Genomic DNA, 20,191 nt, shown 5'->3' on the forward strand with positions numbered 1-20,191 from the left:
ATTAATTTAGATTCATAAAGCTACATACAATTACAAAATGTTTCAAAGATAAAGCATTGTAAAATTACCCACAAAATTTTTTGCAGTATTCTCATTTAATATCGAGAACTATATTCAGTTCACCGAGATTTATAGCTTTGAACGGTCGAGTAGTAGTCTGAGCACGTTTGTAAATCACTATTGTACGTGATACAACATAATCTAAACATTGCTCTCTTTAATTGCCAATTATATTATCACTAACTTTGACATTAAAATACCAGAGTAACTTATTTTATAACAGACAGTTGTGTTTCGGTCTTACACATGACATGCCTTTATCAGCTGTTTACGCAACGTAAACACTTGCTTTTCCGTGTTTTGGACTTAGGAAATGAATAAATCTCACCTTGTGTATTCTTTCCGGGTACCTCGTATCATAATTACATCTATCCCATTGCATAGGACCTCACAATTTTTCGTTACACAGCGGATATGTTGCATTAAACGATGTCATCTCACACCTCCGACATCTGTGTGTTTTGTCGGAGGTAATGGCGGACAAAGTTTCCGCGATTCTGATTGGCTGTGCGGAGATGGCAACTGCGTCACCCGTGACGACGTGGAAGCGTGAATTGTAGTAGGTTACAGTCTTTCCAATCCATAAGTCGGTCAACCGTTACCACTCCTATTTTATTTTAATTTCATTCATTTATTTATAATTATTTGAATCTCGTCACCATTTTACAACTTTATAAAGATATTAAACGATCAAATATATGATTAGTAAAAATCATATTAAGTAAAGGTTGCTTAAAAAGTAAGATATAAAAAAATGACACATTACTTTAAATGTAAGATATGTGAAATGGACATAGGTCGTGCATTTTTTTTTCTTTATGAATAACCATATATATTTTTACAGAAAACAGACGAATGTTTTTACTTATCATAATCTGTTTAAAACTGATCGCATTTTTTTAATGAATTTCTGTTCTTTCTTTCTGAAGAGAACTACACTTGAGTATATAATGAAATTCGCCTCCCATTGTCTTTAAGATTACAATGGGCACATATAATCCTGCCTAATCTTGGAATAAATATTAACCCAACGTCCACTTTCAATTGATAAACAGTGATCGCGAGTTCGAAATCTACAAAACATGGATGTCTTTTTTGGGGGGGGGGGGGGAGATAGAACATTAATTTGATTCAATTTGAATATTCTATAATCTAATGCTTTGGTTAAAGTTTGAGTAGTTGATTATATTGTATATTATATTATACTGTTTATTTTATTATTATAAAATATACCAAAGTTTAGAAGGCGAAAGTTTGCATCTTAAATTTTACAAACATTTACTAATGGTTCATGGTAAGAGCAGCAACTTTGCTGTAAGATCTGAGCTAGGACGATTGAATGTACACTTTGATATCATTAAAAATATGTTGTTATATTGGCATAGATCAGAGAATTCAGATGGTGAATTTCCCTTACTTAGTGAGGCTTTTAAATGTTCCAAAACACTACACTAAAATGGAATTACTTCATGGTATTCTTGTATTAACTTCTTACTTAACCATATTGATAATTAACTTGGTGATGTTTTAGGTATGTCACTCACACAGTTTAAAATAAACTTGAAATGAATATTACTTAACTTCTATAAAATTACCTGGGAAAAAGACAGGAATAATGGTATATTATCTACCTTCACCTGTCTAAAGACTAAATTTTGTTTTTAACCCTATCCAGATATTTTAACGAACAATTAACATAGATCAGTCATAACAAGGTTACGAATATCAGCTCACATGCGTAAAATTGAAATTGGACGATATCAAAAAATACCTGAAGATGAACGAATTTGTTCCCTTTGTGATTACAAGAAGATTCAGGATGAAATTCATTTTCTCCTTTTATGTCCTCATTTTACTGTACAAAGACTTGAACTCATAAATATTTGTAATAATAAAATTAATGTAAAAATTTTCAGTCTCTATCATATAATGATCAATTTCATTGGATCATGACTAATGAAGACCCTGAAATCCTAAGATCACTTGCTAGATTCAGTGATAATCTACCTTAGCTGAAAAAATTAAATATATTTGGGAATGTATATGCATGTACATGTGTGGCAATATATCATCTCTTCTGTTCTTTGATATGCATATATGCATCTTTCCAGTTACTTGACTATACATTATTATAACATATACAATATGTATATTCAGTATATTTCTTGTAGATGCATTTATCAATGATTATACAATTAAGCACTGCTCATTATATTTAAGATAGGTTTGTTCTATCATTTGCATCTTCTTCCTTTCTTTTGTTTCATGTTTGTAAATCTTTTTTGCTCCTTCGAGGGCCCGGACTAATAAAATCTAGTATCTTGTATTGTCAGCTTTAATTGAATTGATCAATCTTTCGTCCTCAATCAATTTGTATTGCATGAGTTTTTTTCAAGCCAAAGATTACAATGTCCACAATTGTGTAAAATATTTTTAATACTCAAGAGCATGGTCTGAGTACGATCATGTTTTTAACATAGGCAAGCTACTGACAGATAAAATGATGTACATGTAACAGGGATTTCAACAACCTCGTTACTAGTCAGCATTTCGTAAATTCTATGGGCATTATAATGACCTTGTCAACAAATATAACCTATCATTGAGTCCTATTTTTGGCTGCTGTTTTTCTAACCAATTTTTAGGCCTTTGTTTTTATTCTAAATTTGACAACGGAATATTACGTCTACCTGATCGATACATAGGGTTCAAGGCGGGTGTGACAGGTCAACAGGAGATACTTACTCCTCCTTGACCTAGACACCTCACCTCTGAAATATCCGGGGGTTCGTGTTTTTATGCCCTATTCACTGATTTGTATTCATTGTAGATTTTATTGAGATGGATCATGTTCGTTATCTTCACCTTTTTCATTTTCAAACCAATCAATTTTCCTCGTATTTCTTTATTCATGATACATGTCAACCCAATATATGACAAATCTGCAATTTCAATTTTTTTTCTTTTTCAGAAATTATTATTTACCAGTAAGAAAGCATGTGTTTTTTGTTTGTTTCAATTTCCAATGAGAATATACATGTACGTATCGACCAAGGTCCCCATAAAATATGAAACTTGTTTAAAACAGTGTAAAAGTTTACAAAATTGGAGACGGACTCTTTCTAAACTGCATTATTTGAATGTCCAGACTTCATATCCATAGAACAAAATAAAAAAAATTATCAAATCTAGTTTACAATGTATTAATAAGTTATGTAATTTCCCCATGCGAAAGTAAGGTGTCTTTCGTCCGTCTGTCTTTTAAAAAATGCTATTTCTCCTACAGTTTTGGTCTGATTTCAGTTTAAAGAAGATGGACGTACTTAGCGTGCGATTTGCAGGAATCGTGTGTAACATTTATAGATTAAATGTCCACGATTTGGTCGGCTGACCAGAAGTGGACAGACTTTACCAAGTTATGCACATAGGAAAATGTCTAGATTTACATCTAAATAGCTTTCAAATTTGAAATAATTTAGTCCACTTATCTTAATAGCTACAATAACACAGTAATACTTCACATAAAAAATAAACACCTAACAAGATAATATGGTTTGATATATGAAATGAAGTTTCAGTAGGTTTGAAAAATTGTTTTTGCTCCCCGTGCAACTGAACCTAAATTTATCTCTTTTAAAACTTATAAATCAGTAAATAAAACTCACTTGATTGATTGTATAAAAAAAGAAAAACAATAAATTGCTCCATATGAGGATCGAATCAAAAACTTCTCGACTCCTAAGTGCGCTGGCCCCGCCGTCACCAAAATTTTATTTTCCTCAGCCTCAAACCTCAACTCAAGTCACTGAGGTAGCCTCAACTGAGATTTTCCACAATTCGCCGCCACCAAGCGGTTTGAGGAATACCTCAGTTGAGGCTGAAAATTTACACTTAACTCAGCTGAGTACGTACTCGGAAAATTTCGTGCGATTTCGCAGATTTTTTTACGTAATGATTTTAAGCAATAAAATTTTGTCGTCTGTGTTTGTGTTTCTGTACAATGGCTGAAAACGAGATAGAAAATTTAATATCTTCGGCAAAAAGAAAGAGGGGTGCTAACTGGTCCTCCGTGGAGGAGATTGTATTAATAGAAGAGGTGTTAAAGTTTGAGGAGCAGTTATTTGGCAAAATAAAAGGGGCAGGTGTAAAGGGGAAACATAGCAAAATAAAGGAAGAGACGTGGCAGTCAATTACGGACACACTCAATCTGTAAGTATTCTAAGATATAACATTCAACTTACCCGAGTAGCTCTTGGGTAGCCAGACGACTCGCAGTATTATCTCCCTTAGTAGCAGGTGTATACACAAAATTTATCCTCGTTTATTTCAGTCCTACACCAAAATTTAACGCTAACCTTATCTATTTTTTTTACATGAAGTTTTTAATTTCTTTTGTGAACCCGATTGAGACCTAAACTTAAATCAACATATAAAATAAATTTAACATATACATCGTACTTAATGAATACATTCTTCCTGCGTAATATTGCTTTTTCATCAGTTGTTTAATATCATTGTTTACATGTGCATGCAGTATTAATGTTTCAACGAAAGTTACTCTGTGTTATAGGCCTATGACTGATTGAAAATAATCAATATCTCTAGTCTGTAAGACCAAACCGCCAATTTTTTTTATTCCTCGAACTTAATTCTGAAAGTTAAAACTTGAAAGGGTGATGCTTCTCATATATGTTTCTTTAAATCGATTTTACAGTATGTCATTTACATAAAGAACTCTTTAAGATAGGGAAAAGATTAAGTGCAAAGTATCAAATTTCAGTTGGTTGATATAACTTATTTCGCTTTCAGTGCAACCCAATAAAAAAATTAACTCTGACTTGAATTTAAAAAAAAATCAAAACACCAAACAAGCATCACATTAATTCCATGTAATTTTTAAAATTATATTTCTTATTTCCTATATCATAGGAACCTTGCTGGTATAAATATATTAGTATACTAAAATATCTCTTTCAGAGAAAGATCAATAATTTTTTCACTTTTTAAGTAAGTAAGCGGTGATCCAAGCGATGCCTCCCCCCTCCCCGACTAAATCAAAACAAAGGTTTTAACTGCCAAACATCGGAATAATTCAGGTTACATTACATTCATTTATGTGTCAAAATATGGTCCGAGAATGACAAATTCTCATAAACTTATGATAGGCTTCGATCACCTCTGGGCCCCCATGGGCACCTACACTCCTTACCATCTAATAGCGCTTACTCTACCGCAAAACCGTGGATCCACGCCTGCAATGGATTCGATTTCATTTGTCCCATATCGATGTACATGTATGCTGAATTGTACGGAAGCCGGTAAGTGCCAGGTAGAAAAATATTTTATCTAAAAATAACTGGCGGCCGCCAGAAAATTATTTGGCGGCGCCATACAATTTCTGGCGGCCGTCAGATAATTATTTGGCGGCCGCCAGTTAACTTTCTGGCGGTCGCCAGTTATTTATGTGGCGGCCGCCAAATTTTTTTTATCTGGCCGCCGCCAGTTATTTATGTCGCTGCCGCCGGATAAAATATTTTTTCTACCTGGCACCAAACGGTTTCCGTAGAATTGCACCGGCATTAACTACATGTATATTAGACAACAACACTGAACACTATATAATTCCTATTGCGTGAATATTTTCATTCCATTAGAATGATCTGCCCTTCTAAAACTTAAATTAACTTAAATCTATATTGCTTACTCATTTTTTAATCCTTCAAACGTTCTTAATATTTTATTAGGCCAAGGTAAGTGATTTTAAAACCTTTGCACATATTTGCCCCGTTCTAGAAAGGAACATTGATTTTTGTACATCAAGACCTTGTTGTCGCCAATGGTAAATGACTGGCATCCTATATTGATAATGATATTGAAAAAAATGTATACTTGTAGTGTTAAGTGTTCTTAAACGGATAAGTAATTAACAAAATATAGAAAAAAGGAGGGGGAAAATATTCCCAATAATAATCAATGTACGTTGATCTACATGTACCGCTTCATTATATATTTAAATGGTTTTTTTTAAATTATTACAGACAATTCAGAAATGAAAGAACATCAGATTCAATTTCAAAAAAATATGATTACATAAAACAGAGAGGTAAATACCTTATTAACTATTCAACATTTAAGTCGATGATTTTGAGAGAAATAAAAAAAAAACTATTTAAATTGTAGCCAAAGATAAATAAAATTGATGGAATTCGTCGCCCGAAGACAGGAGGAGGTCTACCACCGGCACCAATGACCCAAGCTGAGGAGGTCCTTTACCAGGCCATGGATACGCGTCCGAACATTGTAGGGTTGATCGGTGGGATCGATTCAGATGGTAATAATTATGTTTTATCGCATCCCGCAAAACCGGGTTGTTCTGTACTTCAAAGTAACTGTTGGTATTGGTGTATGCGAAGTTTAGGTGAGAAGTTAATGAGAAAGCAATGGACGATTATTTGCGTCTCTGTCATATAGTTTTAAAAGAATGTATACATCAAAATAGTGTTTTATCTAATCTTTAATTTAATTAAGTATGCAATATAATTAATTCTTCCATGTTCATAGTAAATATGCTTAAGTTTTTAATGACGGCTCCCGTTTTTAAAAAGAACATTATTTCATTATTTAGAATTTAAAAAAAAAACTTACCTTATACGCGTATATCTTTAGTTTATAAAAGTTGTAATGATATGTGATAGCTCATATATCTTTAGTTTATTAAAGTTATAATGATATGTGATAGCTATCTGTTTCCTATATTTTTTTTGTGCACTTAAGGGAATGATTACGGCAAAAAGTTATGTCCACTTATTCTTCGTTCCTTCTGACCTCATTTTTTTTCTTTTCTATTTTTCAAGAGAAAATTTTTCATAATTCTGATTTGACTTGTAGAACCATTTATATTTTCTAACCAGCAAGAAGGGATTTGTCAAAGTTCCGCTTCAACAGCAGTGACAGGCGTCGTTTGTGATGAGGGAGGTGCGGGCGGCGATGCCTCAAGTTCATCTAATGGTAAACAAACTATTTAGGATGATGAGTTTATTACAAAAATGAAAATACAAAAATAAAATAAATAGACAGTAAAGGAAAAAAATATATGTAGGTTTTATTATATACATGTATTTATACACAGGGAGACGTTCTACGGAAAAAAGGAAGAAAAAGAGGGAACATAGAGATATCCTTGAGGAGTTGGAAATTGAAAATCTGAAACTGGAAAATGAGAAATTGATGGAAGAAACGAAGAAGCTTGGAATAGAACAAAAGAAATTGGAAACAGAGGAAAAGAAATTGCAAAATGAAATTAAATTTCTTGAAATGAAGAAGTCTTATTTAATATGCAAACTTAATTCTGAATTTCCGGAATGTCTGTTGAATCCAGCATGCATATAGTTTTTCAAATCTCTAGTCTCCTTTCAACGAGTTGTTGGGGATCGTAAACTTTTGATTCAAGATTATCTGGGCAGCATACCAACAAATATAATAATGCATGTAGCAGTAAAATTATCAAACTTATTTATTTTTGTCCAACCAGTTATTATTTCACGTGACAAGTGTTTGTTTTTATCATATTTTCAAATTAAGCTGGTATTCTTTGGATGACTTGCATGACCTGAAAAAGAAATTTAATCTTAGTGTCATCGTTTTTCATAATTTATGTCAAACACACTACATCAACTCTTAAATGCATTGAGATCTGCGTATAGTCCCGTATCAACCGGGAAAAGGGGTGGAGGGATGATATGCATCCCCCCTTCAATAATTTTGCCAGTATATATTTCTACAGAACAACCCCAGTTGCTAATTTACAATTGTGCTCCCTCATGATTGTCCAGGGGTTTCTGTTTGTTTGCCCCCCCCCCCCCCCCCCGTCTCAGAAACTGAACATCTTTCTTACGTGCCTGCGTACTTCTACGCAAAATATGTGTGTGCATTGAATCCCTCATCTGACTGCCCTCTTGAGAGTTGCATGCAACAAGATGAGCGTGGGGGTTGAATGCTTCTGCTGGCTGGTCTTTACCGTCCATCACATCCCCAGTCTGGATTCCCAAGTTGTGAAGAATGACACAGGCAACTACATAAAACACTGCCTGTTCTGGGGTCGTTCTATTTGGTGTAATTTAGATATTAATTTTCAGGTACTTTATATTAGCATTATATTTATGAAGAATTTTGCAAATTTTCTTGCCTCACAGTTCCTTGCAGACACGAATACCGTCGTTTAAGAATACCAAAGCTCTGTTCGATGAGCACTCTCGTTCGGCATAAGGAGGCGTTGAATCTTTGATGTGCATCGGTTTGGGGGTTAAGGTATGGTTTCATCAAAAACCGACTGCAGGGGTATCCAGAATCACCCAGTAAAAATCCATTATGTTCACCTGCATGTGAAAGTTTTTTTAAAATTACTTACAGGGTTTTTAGATTTTTTACATGTTGAAAACTTATCTATACCAAACTATCATTAAAACAACGAACAGAAATGTTTTTAAACCTCTCTCAAAATGTTGGCAAAGTGCAGATTCCCGCCAGATCCGACTGTCGTGTACGCTGCCAGGCCAGTTGGCACAAATGCTTGTAAAGCGGAACTTGGCATCACAAACCATCTAATCATAGCAATTAAATAAATAAAAAAGTAAGCATAAAAGGAGGACGGAGGCTGGGTCGAAGAATTGTAAGCCCCAACTTAGTTGCAACTTTTACAAGCAAAAAAGGCCATAGCATACAGATATTCCAGACTTTAGGATGTATTTTAGTATTCAATCCATGACTATAATTATGACGAAGGGGGCACTTTTCACTTTAAGTTATAATTGAGAATTAAATGTCCCAAAAATAAAATTATCGCTTAATTAATTAATCTTAAAAATACTGACCTGTACATTCAGCGATGATAGCCTTTTCTGTTAACGAAATCCTGTTCATTATTAGAGGGAGCCATAATTCTAACGAAAGTGCCATCTACACACCCAAGGGCATTTGGGAAACCTATATATAGAAAAAAAAGAAATATTAATAATAAATATTCTTGCATCAGTTGTCATTGCAGTTTTACTATCATTGGTCAAATAAAATACAAATATTATCGATAAGCATCTATTAGAAAAATGATATATTATATATAATAATACATGATATATTTATGCAAGCTATTTCAAAAATATCCACATACAATTTCTTAACTTTGTTCCAATATTTTTCTATTTAACTAATTTTTAATTTGACCGACAACCCCCCCCCCCTCCCGCAAAAGAGGAGAGAAAAGAGAACAAAAATGTGACTTTTTTTTTCTTTTGACTGTCAGATGCCAAAAAAAAAATGGATTTATTACAACTGTGTCGTTTATATAGAATACATTCAAGTCCGAGTTTATTTCTTGTTGATGACATTGGCATTAAATTTTCTTGATCTTAGCAAAGGATATGGACTCAGATTCATGTACATCATGTTGGGTATAACTTTTCTTGATTCTGCGCATAATAATTAATTGGATCATGTCAGACAATCTTTTTAGAAAAATTAATACTTGTAAACAAGCATATTTTTTAAAAAGGGGGGGGGGGGTTCAACCGAATAATACTCTGCATGATATAGACGACGTTTCCGGAGAACGAGTTACTCATTGTAGATTCTAAAAAGAAAGTAGAAAAGAAAAACAAACAAGTAACGAACATACAGTACCGACCAGACACAACCTAACAGAAAGCGAACCCAAAGCGCACCCCGGGTTCGCTCTCTGGGTTCGCTTCGGGTTCGCTTGGGGTTCACTATAGCTGACCCCGAGCGAACCCGGAGCGCACCCCGAGCGAACCCGCAGCGGACCCAGAGCGAACACCGAAAGCGAACCCCAAATTCAGTAGCGAACCCAGAAAGCGAACGCGCGTTCGGTGTTGCATAACAGAGCTGTCAATCAGGATTAGCGGTAAGACGTGTTAACCAATCAGCGCGTCGATCGATCAGCATGTCAGTTTGTCATTCGATGTAATAAAACATTGTACAAGCAAAGCGTATTAATGTACAGTGTGAAATTATTATTAACATGATTAAAAAAAAATCATATTCATATTTCAATTATCCAGGTAGCATGTTATATTTACACAATTATTTTCTTAATTTTTTATTTTTTAAAATCCATTAATTTACATTGCGTAAATTTACCAGACAAAACGTTCTTTAATGTATAAAAGAAAATAATGGTTATCACAATTGTTACTAAAAAAATACTAAAAAAAATGGTTTTTGATAAATTAAGCATTTCATCATCTCAAGATACTGCACAAGATTATGTATATGTACATGCTTTCATTCAATTATTTCATTTTTATAATTCTGATTTACATTTTTTTCTTATTTAAATCCAGATCAACATCAAAATTATTGACCTTCTTAATTGAAAAAAAAATAAGAAGAGCATAAATGCACATTTGCATTATGCACAATAGTAAACTACTATAGTATTATTTTGATTTATCTTCCACAAAGGAATAATGTAAAGCTTGATTTAGTTAGTTTGTTTGTTTTTTTTCTAACTGAAATAAAAAAAAAAACTGAAGCGCGATTTACATGTACATTATTGAACGAACTAATTATCAGTAGTAAATAAGCAATATAATAAGTCGTACAGTATTGTATTCTTTTAAAATAGCGTAACTTTTAATGATAAAGCGTATTTAAGATGTTTAACGATTTTTTTTTCTCTGATGATAGGCCCCGTTAACTGCTAATTATGGTCATGATATTTTAATATCAATACATAAAAAATGTATATTTTTACAAACAACTTAATAATTCTCTATACTTACTGAAATATTTGGTCGGCAAATGCACACGACATGATTGTCGGGGTTACTTTTTTTATCCCTGATACTTATTATTATTTCTGCAGATGAATGAATTTTAAAAAAGGCTGATTTTTAAATTCATAAATAGAAAGATGGATGTAGTTTTCCTTCGTTTTTTAGACCACTTTTAAAAATCTTTTACCCCCATACTGCATATCATAAAATCCGATTGAATCAAAACTAGAACATGCCGCATTCGATCATAAATTAATTACATCTTTACGTATCAAAAAGAAAAAAAAAATATTCTATATATGTCGGAGAATTAAATAAATAATTATTTGTAATTTAAAATACCTACATGTATTAAGTCTTATTTACATGTTGTTTCAAAAATATTTATTTATTTATTTATTTTTAGTTTTCCGAAGTCGATGAATTGCTGCAGTAAATATTTCTAATCTAAAATATTTATTAATTAAGCTTTTTTAAAAGAAAAAATATCCACTCCTAAATATATTTATCTATTTTGTTCAAAAAAGCATGCATTAGCATTAACAATCGTGAATGATCGTTTAATGTGAAAAATCGTGTGTGTGAAGGATCGTTCGTGTAACAGGTTTAATCGTGCGGAATTGTTCGTGTAACGTGATCGTTCTTTTTTTGTTGTCAACAATAACGTGGCAGCCACTGTACATGCACATGTATCGATCGCCACAAAAACAACAATGATCGATTTCACTACTGTATTTGGAATAAACAAGGGGCGGAGCTTACTGGCGGCAAGATTAAAGCGGGGTCCGCTTCACGCTTGAGTGCGCAAAGCGAACCCAGAAAGCGAACGCCGGGTTCGCTCTAGCGGACCCAGAGCTGACCCCGAGCGAACGCAGAGCGAACCCAGAGCGCACCCAAAATTTCTGAAAGCGGACCCGTAGCGGACCCCGAGCGAACCCAGAAAGCGAACCCGGGGTGCGCTTTGGGTTCGCTCTAGTGTTAGGTTGTGTCTGGTCGGTACTGTACCAGCTATTTTGATGAATTCTTGTTTTGTATGCCGTGCCTTTTCATCTCTGGGGAAGCTGATAAAATTGCGATCGAATACCAAGGATTGCATCTGTCACAGATTGCATCACCCAACAGTGGACTCAGATACATGCATACTGTCGCCTATAAGCTCGTGGTATGCCCCACTCATAGGCACTCCCCATCTTAATTGTTAAAAAAATATATACCTACTATACTATAAACATAACAAGGCATGAAATTAGCCTCCATGTTGGATTCCCCTTAGGGGCACTTTCTGACTAATAGCGATAATTTCTCGCCCCAGTCGGGTTTTTCTCAGGCATCGGAAGATGTCATTTATTAAAATAAAATCAAATCAGGTTGAATCTTGCAGTACATTCGTCGCATTCACGCGTTTTCTAACATTTCTCTGAAAACCAAGTCTCCTCGGCCGGAAGTTGAAGGTTTCACCGGTTTTAGACAATTCGATCGTCGTTGACTTTCATAGGTTATCGAAAAAATCCGAGAATTCTGGGCGGATAATTTGAATTGCAAATTGTAATACAGTTAGTATTGCGCGAAGTTTTTGAAAGAAAAAAAAGAGATGACCTTTGAAAAAAAGAACTACACACAGTGGTAAGCATTTTTGTGTTTAACATAAAATGTAGTATAAGAAAACATACTGTTATATAATTACAATGAATTAAGATCCATTATATATATTATATATGAATACTTATACACACTTTAACATGTGTGTGTATGTAAATTAAGTATTAAAAATAGCACAGAGCCAGTTTGGAGGGGAGATTGCAGGATTCTCAGTGCTATGAATTTTACAAAACTGATACGACCATACAATGGGGGGGGGGGAATTAAAAAAATTGAAATAATAAATCTTAGACATAATAATGTAATGACATACTTATGAATGTTTGTTTGTTGAACGAAATTATATCAAGCCTGTTTACGTAATGGAAAATTGATACAGCAGAAAGGAAGTAAGCTTGAATCGGGCAAATCCCCCCCCCCTTTTCTGTGTGTACATAATAAGCTAAGCTGAAAAATGACTGTGAACTCTAATTTCCTATGACTAAATAAATATGTTCATTAATCAAACAACTTTTCTCTTAGAGTAAGGTTTTTTAAGACTCTAAAGGGACCCCGTACTACAAATTACTTGATTTAACCATTTATCACACACACACACACCCCCTCAAACACAACCAAAAAAGGACAAAAAATTCAAAAACTATTTTAATTTACATTAAATACTAATTATATTGATTTGGAATTTGTTTGAGAACTCATTATTATTTCAAATTGAGAAATGGGCCAATATGAACAGCATGCATTTATATACCTATCTACAGAAAATAATACCCTTTAATATTATCAAGTACTTGTATTTTTCTATAGATCTTGAAACATACTTAAAAATATTTTTCAGTTCAAGTATACACTTTACATAATTATTAAAAAAAACCAAAAAACAACAAAACAAAACAAAACAAAAAATAAATGTATCGAAATATCTTACAGTCAGAATGTAGTAAGTACATTTCACAGTACATCTGTTTGTATTAAATTAGTAGAAGTTAGCAATGCTTACAAGTTTAAGTCTTAAGTTTAAGTATACACTTTACATAATTATTAAAAAAAAAAAAAAATAAATAAATAAATAAATGTATCGAAATATCTTACAGTCAGAATGTAGTAAGTACATTTCACAGTACATCTGTTTGTATTAAATTAGTAGAAGTTAGCAATGTTTACTAAGATTAAGCACTTATTATGAAATCAACGAAGAAGTCTGTGTTCAAAGTGCAGTGTATATATTGGTTGGCACAGTGAGACTCACAAAGGAACAGTCTGGGATTATACCTCTAGCAGTTGATGAATAGTACTTCAGATTTTAATGTAGCTAAAAAAAGAAGAAGAGAAGACCCAATGATAAATTTTGAGAAAAACAACTGTTGACAAAAATTATACCATTCAAGAAATAAAACAATAATCTGTTATCTTGTATAAATGTTTGAATTTGTCAATTTGAAATCAAAATGTCAACAATATAAATATATTGAATTTTTTTCTCATCAGAAATCTGAAAATATCTGTAATATCTCTGGATAAAAACCAAACTAGCAAAGAATATTTATGTATTTGTGATGGGGACATTTCATATTAACAGTAAAAAATCTTTCAGCCTGAAGTGTCTGAAAAAAACAATATAAATTTTAAATCATGAAAAAAAATCATTGTAAATGTGGATTATCCCCCTTTAAACAAAGAACTCCCTCTCTTGGAAGGAATGAATGCAAAGAAAACATATATCAAACTTAAAAGAAAGTCAGAAATGATATTAGCACTTCTTCGATCAATAACTTTAGGAACATTCTAAAAGCTCCCATAAAGAAATAAATATGAGTAAAAAATTTACATTTTAAACTCCCTACCTGCGTATCATTTCTTTATTTCCTTTTTATAAGGCTAATAAGTAATGTGGAGGTCTCAAAAGAGAATGCCCTGACTTCCTCTGAAATTATGAAAAAAATGGATGGGGAAATTAATAGTGCAACTTTAGGAAAAGAAATTAAAAAACTTTTCAAAGAAGTGGAAGTAAAGAGAATGAGAGCCAAAGATGATTGGACAAAAAAAGAGAACATTTACCATGGTATATTCTGGAAGTCTTCTGTAACAGTAAATGTACAATTTTCAGACATACCAAGCCACTTTCCATCAGAATTTTTTCTTATAAGGACAGCTGTTCCTAAAGAAGTCATAAAAATGGGTTACATGTTGAAAATGTCCATCAATCACAATCCTGTTCTTACTGAAATTCATTTCATGGCTTCAACAATGACATGGAACATTTTGATATTTGGTAAAACAATTTATCCTGCTGATATTGGACTTGAAAACAACCATTTCTCTCTGACTAAAGAATCAATAGATTTTGTAAACACCATTGTTAAATCACTTAGAATATGCAAAGGACTGGAGGAATTAGCTACACCAGATAAACATTCACAAAATGTAATAAAAGAAGTACTTACTGAAGACTGCTGTGTAAAAACTGTATACAGATCCATGAAATGTGGTAAAGCTCTAAAGTTCAACACTGGTTCTGACAGTCGATGTTCTGAATGTAGAATGGTTCACAAAGCGTCCAAGAAAAGAACTTCTTCAACTCAACCTGAAGTCCCTGTAAAGAAAAATTTCGATCAATTGAAAATGAGGCTCCAAGAAAGAGGCTTTTTTCTTATAACAAAATAGAACACACATATTGCCATGACTCCCCTATACAAAACAAAAAACAATCTACTGAGGAAGATTCACAAACTTCCTCTCATAAAGAAGAATATATTCATTTGTGTAATGAAGATCATGATGATATGTTGAAAGTGTTGGAGAATGTCATTCCAGACTGTCCTCCAAACTTGCAGAACTTTTGCTATCACAACAGAAAAATCTGCACTTAAAGTAAGCTTAATGAAGACGATGGAACAAAAAAATTATTAGGATTTGTCTTACAATGTAGTGTTGAAGTCCTCAAAGCCTATAATGACTTACGTAGTAGTGGTTTTCTCATTCTCCCTTCTCATCGTCTCCTTCAGATTTACAAGAACAAATTTCACCAAAGAGCCGGCATTCATCCAGATATTTTTCACTGGATGAAAAATGAAGCGATACGTAAAGATATTCCACCAGAGGGACTTGAATGCGGACTGATTTTAGATGAAATGGCTATTCAATCAGAGTTGCAATTTTACACACGAGATAACAAAATGTACATGACTGGTTTCACTGACTTAGGTGAAGAGTCCATTTTGACTGATTGTTTAAGATCAGGACAATCTGAAGTAAAACTAGCAATCCATGTGTTGCAATTTGTTTTTTGGGGATTCAGTGGATTTCGTTTTCCAATATGTCACTTCCCCACCATACAAGCTACTGCTTTAGACTTGTATATTCTTACCTGGGAAATCATCAATATGCTGCAGGTGTTTGGATTTACTACACGTTACATTAGCCTTTTCAATTTTTAGGGGTTTTCCACAATTTTCTTCTAAACGCTTGCAGATATTGAGCTGATTTTTGATATGTGACTTTACCTTGATGACTTATAGATCAAGTTTGCATTTCGTTCCGTTTCATTGATTTTTGACGGAATTATGGCATTTTCAATTTTTAACGGGAACCAGATTACACTTGCCGGTAGGGGACTAGTATTGCTAATGCAATACTCTCAGAATGCTTGTTAATTAATTTTGCTTATTAGCCCCCTACCGGTTAGGATTGGTATTATTATCAATATATTTATTGATATATGCATGTATATACAAAATTATATGTAAATGTATTTGTATGATTCTTTAAATTGCATTGATTTGTAAATTTTGCAAATATTGAATACTTTGAATGTACATATTCAACTGTGACCTTATTTAATTTTTGTAATTTACATGTAGGGAGAGGGCGTCATAAGTTTTTTAGAAATTGTGCCCAATCCCTATGTAATAAGATATTATAATAAAATATGATCAAACCAAAACGGGGGGGGGGGGGGGGGGGCGACAGATTTCCTCTCTGTCTGACCGTCTGTTCTTCTGTCTGTCTAGCTGTTCCTCTGTCTGTCTGTCAGTCTGTCCCACATGGTTTTCCGCACTTTTATTCGAAATGCTTGTGGATATGGGGCTGATTTTTGGTATGTGAGTGTATCTTGATGACTTACAGATCAAGATTGCATTTCAGTCTGCTTCAATGATTATCTTTCTTAATTTCTAAGTGTTTTCCACAATTTTTTTTTACTAAGCACCTGCAAATATTGAGCTGATTTTTTGGTATGTGACTTTACCTTTATGAGTAAAAAATTAAGTTTATTTCATTGTTCTGCTTCAGTAAATTTTTGATGGAATTATGATATTTCAATTTTTAATGGGAACCAGATTACACTTGCCGGTAGGGGACTAGTATTGCAGCAGCGAAGAAATCTAACACGTTTTCGCATATCATTCTAAAGTTACGGACAATGGGAACAAACCCAATCTGATCAAAATATAAATCTCTACATAGCGCAAAGCACAGAAAGATCAGATTGGAACAAACCTTGCCTCTTTGGCTCTGTAGAATCGTGACATCCTCTTAGTCATTTGCTTCTCACATACCAACTTAAAGTTATGAAGCATTAATGTTGTACATAATTTGAAAAGTTGTGAACAAGGTTTGTGACGGTATAGTACATATTATCGTTTTGTACATATTGTCGTCGGCGACAATATGTACCTACCTTCACTGCACAAATTGTCGTCCATCGGTACATATTGTCGCCAGCTGAAAAGTTAAACATATAGATATTGTTACTGGCGACATTTTGTAACCTACCTTCACTGCACATATTGTCACCCCTCAGATATTTAAGAATAAAGATTTCTTGTGGTTGTTTTTTTTGTAATTTTAAAAATGTAATTGGTGTGTAAATTACACTAACGTACGTGTCTCATATTCCAATTCATGCATCGTGATTGTGGCGGCACATACTGTCGTCCAGTTCTTATTGTCGCCGGCGACAATGTGTACCTACCCTCACTACACATATTGTCGTCTATCGTTACATGTCACATGACAGTACATGACAATACTTTCATATGAATATTTCAAATCATTGCTTTGCTGTTCTTGAGAAGAAGATTTTATGGAATTTTCCTTTACATTCCTATGTAAATTTTGTCGCCCATTGTGGCCCGACACTATCCACGGGGAACATGACTTGAAGAAACTTGAATCTACACTAACTGAGGATGCTTCCATATAGTCATCACAGTGGCAAGTTTGGTTGAATTTGGACAGTAGTTCATGAGAAGTTGAAATGTGAAAAGTATACGGAGGGACGGTCAGACGTACGATAGACAAAATGTGATCAGAAAAGCTCAGGTGAGCTATAAATGTTGACCCCAACATTATATCGGCACATGTGTAAGAAAAAAAGCAAATATTTTCTAGATAATTATACCTACTGAACTAAAGATTAACAATAAATCTCCTACTATATATAAAGAAAATAAAAGTTGATTTATCAAATATATCAAGAATTATGGTATCTTGGCATATAATAGTTGTGTACATTAATCCTGGAAACAATTTTCTGACCAAAACCTTTTCTCCCTACAGTATTGCAAGTAATGCTAAATATATACATTTTGTTTACTTATACATGTATATCTGCCAAAAAATTTGTCTATCCTTTTGTCTCTCTCTCTCCTCTCAGTCCTCTGACCTTAGTAAATATTCTTTAACAAAATATATCGGCGACAATTTTATTAGTCCAAGTTGGGCCCCCGGAGGAACAAAAAAGATTTACAAACAAAAGAAGGAGGAGGATCCAAATGATAGAACAAACATGATCTTACATAATTATAATGAGAGCAATGCTTAATTGTATAATCATTGACAAATGCATATACAAGAGATATACTGAATATACATATTGTATATGTCATAATAACATATAGGCAAGTAATTGGAAAAATAAATGTATGCATATCAAGGAACAAAAGTAAAAAATAAGATGATAAATTGCCATACATATGTATACATTCCAAATATGTGCAAATGTTTACAGTGCATATTGTTGCCGACGACAGAATGTGCCGATTAGTGACTGTACATTTTGTCGTCCATTATGCAGAACGGCTTGGCCAAGATCAGGTGCCCATTTCCAACTAAATGCTGTTATATAGATTTCCAACTAAATGCTGTTATATAGATGTAACTCTTTATAGTTACATCTAATCTAAATGTCTTTTGTTGCATTGTAAAGAGCAGAATGAGAGCTTTCCATTGGTATATAAAATCATATATATAGTATCTGCGTCTTTGAAAAAACAACAGAATAGTCACAGATTCATAATTTTTGAAGCATTATGCTGTTGCACTTGATTTTTTACATTTTAAAAAATGGTTAATTAAAATTATTTTTAATGAAACATTTAAAAATAAATATACTTACTTTTAGAAAAATCACTCTGGTTTAGTTTATTTTTTACAGAAAAGAAAAAGGATAAAAATTGTGGAAATTATGAATAAATGTGTTCAGATATACCTTTGTTATATAATTTAAGATTTATCAATGTTGGAATAAATGCATAATTTTTAGCAAAAAAGAGCAAATATAATGTGTTTAAATTTTGTTTATCTTACTTAAGAAAAAAGTACTATGAGAAAAATATGGTGGTTATATGGTAAAATGTGTGCACATTTTGTAATTTTTTTCCTATACTGGTCCAAGTTTTTGTATAGTCCGTAGCCCCATATTTCATTATAGTTTGTGTTCAACAAAAGAATGTATAATTAATCATGCTCTTGTTTGATATTTTCACAGTTACCAGTCAAATAAAAAAACAGTAATGAATAGCTTTTGCGCTAACATCAAAAGAAGTTATTAAAGAATAATTGGTGTCCGTAGCCCTGTATAGTCCGTAGCCCTAATATAAAAGCTTCCAGAAAAAGTCATATACATTATTGATACAATAGCTACAATACAATAATATCTTTATTCAAACAAATGCAATGGTTTTAAATACAAATACCACTGTAATTAAAGATGAGATGTCTGAAAATTAATATTTTTCAACTAAAGGCTTGCTTCTGTAGTCTGTCCTGTTATGTTTGTGGTCACAACATATTTCTAAATATACATGAACAAGTTTCCCTTCTTGTGATAAAAACTGTCAATCCATTTAGAATAATTTGCATTGTAATATTTTTAAAAGGATATTTGGCCACAAAAATCCTACTTACAAAAGGGCTACGGACTCTACAAATGAATTTAGCAAATTTACAGACCATATAGCCGTACTTCTGTATTAGCAAGATTTTTTGTCCTGCCTGCATCTACTGCAAAATTGGGCTTCAATGGTTTATTACTTCTCATCAACCAGTCTTAACATCCCATAGTGGGATTTGATCCCAAAACATAAGGATCAACTCCTTACTTTGCAATTTAGTACAAAGTGAGACCTTCACTCTTAAAATTTTGCCACTCAATCTACTTGTCACTGAATTATTAATTTAAAAAAAAGCATTGATTCTTGATGGATAAATATTGTACTAATCATGTTTTTACTTAAAATCATTATTTGTAACTTTTTTATGAATTACACCATATGATCATAAGAAATTATATACCAAAATACCTTTCGAATGAACGCCTTGAGCTCAATGTATTACATTAAAATTCAAAAAAAAATATGAAGCAATATAGTCTGTACCCCCCCCCCCAAAAAAAAAAAATCACGCCTTGATTTAAATACAGCTCCTTTTGCTTTTATTCATTATAGTTTTATAGCTTGAAC

General features: G+C 33.0%; 1 protein-coding gene and 1 pseudogene across 1 annotated transcript; one reads left to right on the plus strand and one right to left on the minus strand.

The window, feature by feature from the left end:
- The first annotated feature begins 4,060 nt into the window (after positions 1–4,060).
- On the plus strand, positions 4,061–7,449 carry LOC133204793 (uncharacterized). Its single transcript, XM_061340542.1, has 5 exons — positions 4,061–4,269; positions 6,099–6,167; positions 6,249–6,391; positions 6,949–7,068; positions 7,190–7,449. The coding sequence occupies exons 1-5, from the start codon at positions 4,061–4,063 to the stop codon at positions 7,447–7,449; spliced, it is 801 nt and encodes a 266-aa protein (XP_061196526.1).
- A 182-nt stretch (positions 7,450–7,631) lies between these two features.
- LOC133204794 (putative nuclease HARBI1) lies at positions 7,632–12,027 on the minus strand (annotated as a pseudogene).
- Positions 12,028–20,191: the final 8,164 nt, after the last annotated feature.

This window comes from Saccostrea echinata, unplaced genomic scaffold (genome assembly GCF_033153115.1).
Source record: "Saccostrea echinata isolate AGI-Se365-2 ecotype Australia unplaced genomic scaffold, CSIRO_AGI_Sech_v1 ptg000054l, whole genome shotgun sequence".
Taxonomy (NCBI): domain Eukaryota; kingdom Metazoa; phylum Mollusca; class Bivalvia; order Ostreida; family Ostreidae; genus Saccostrea; species Saccostrea echinata.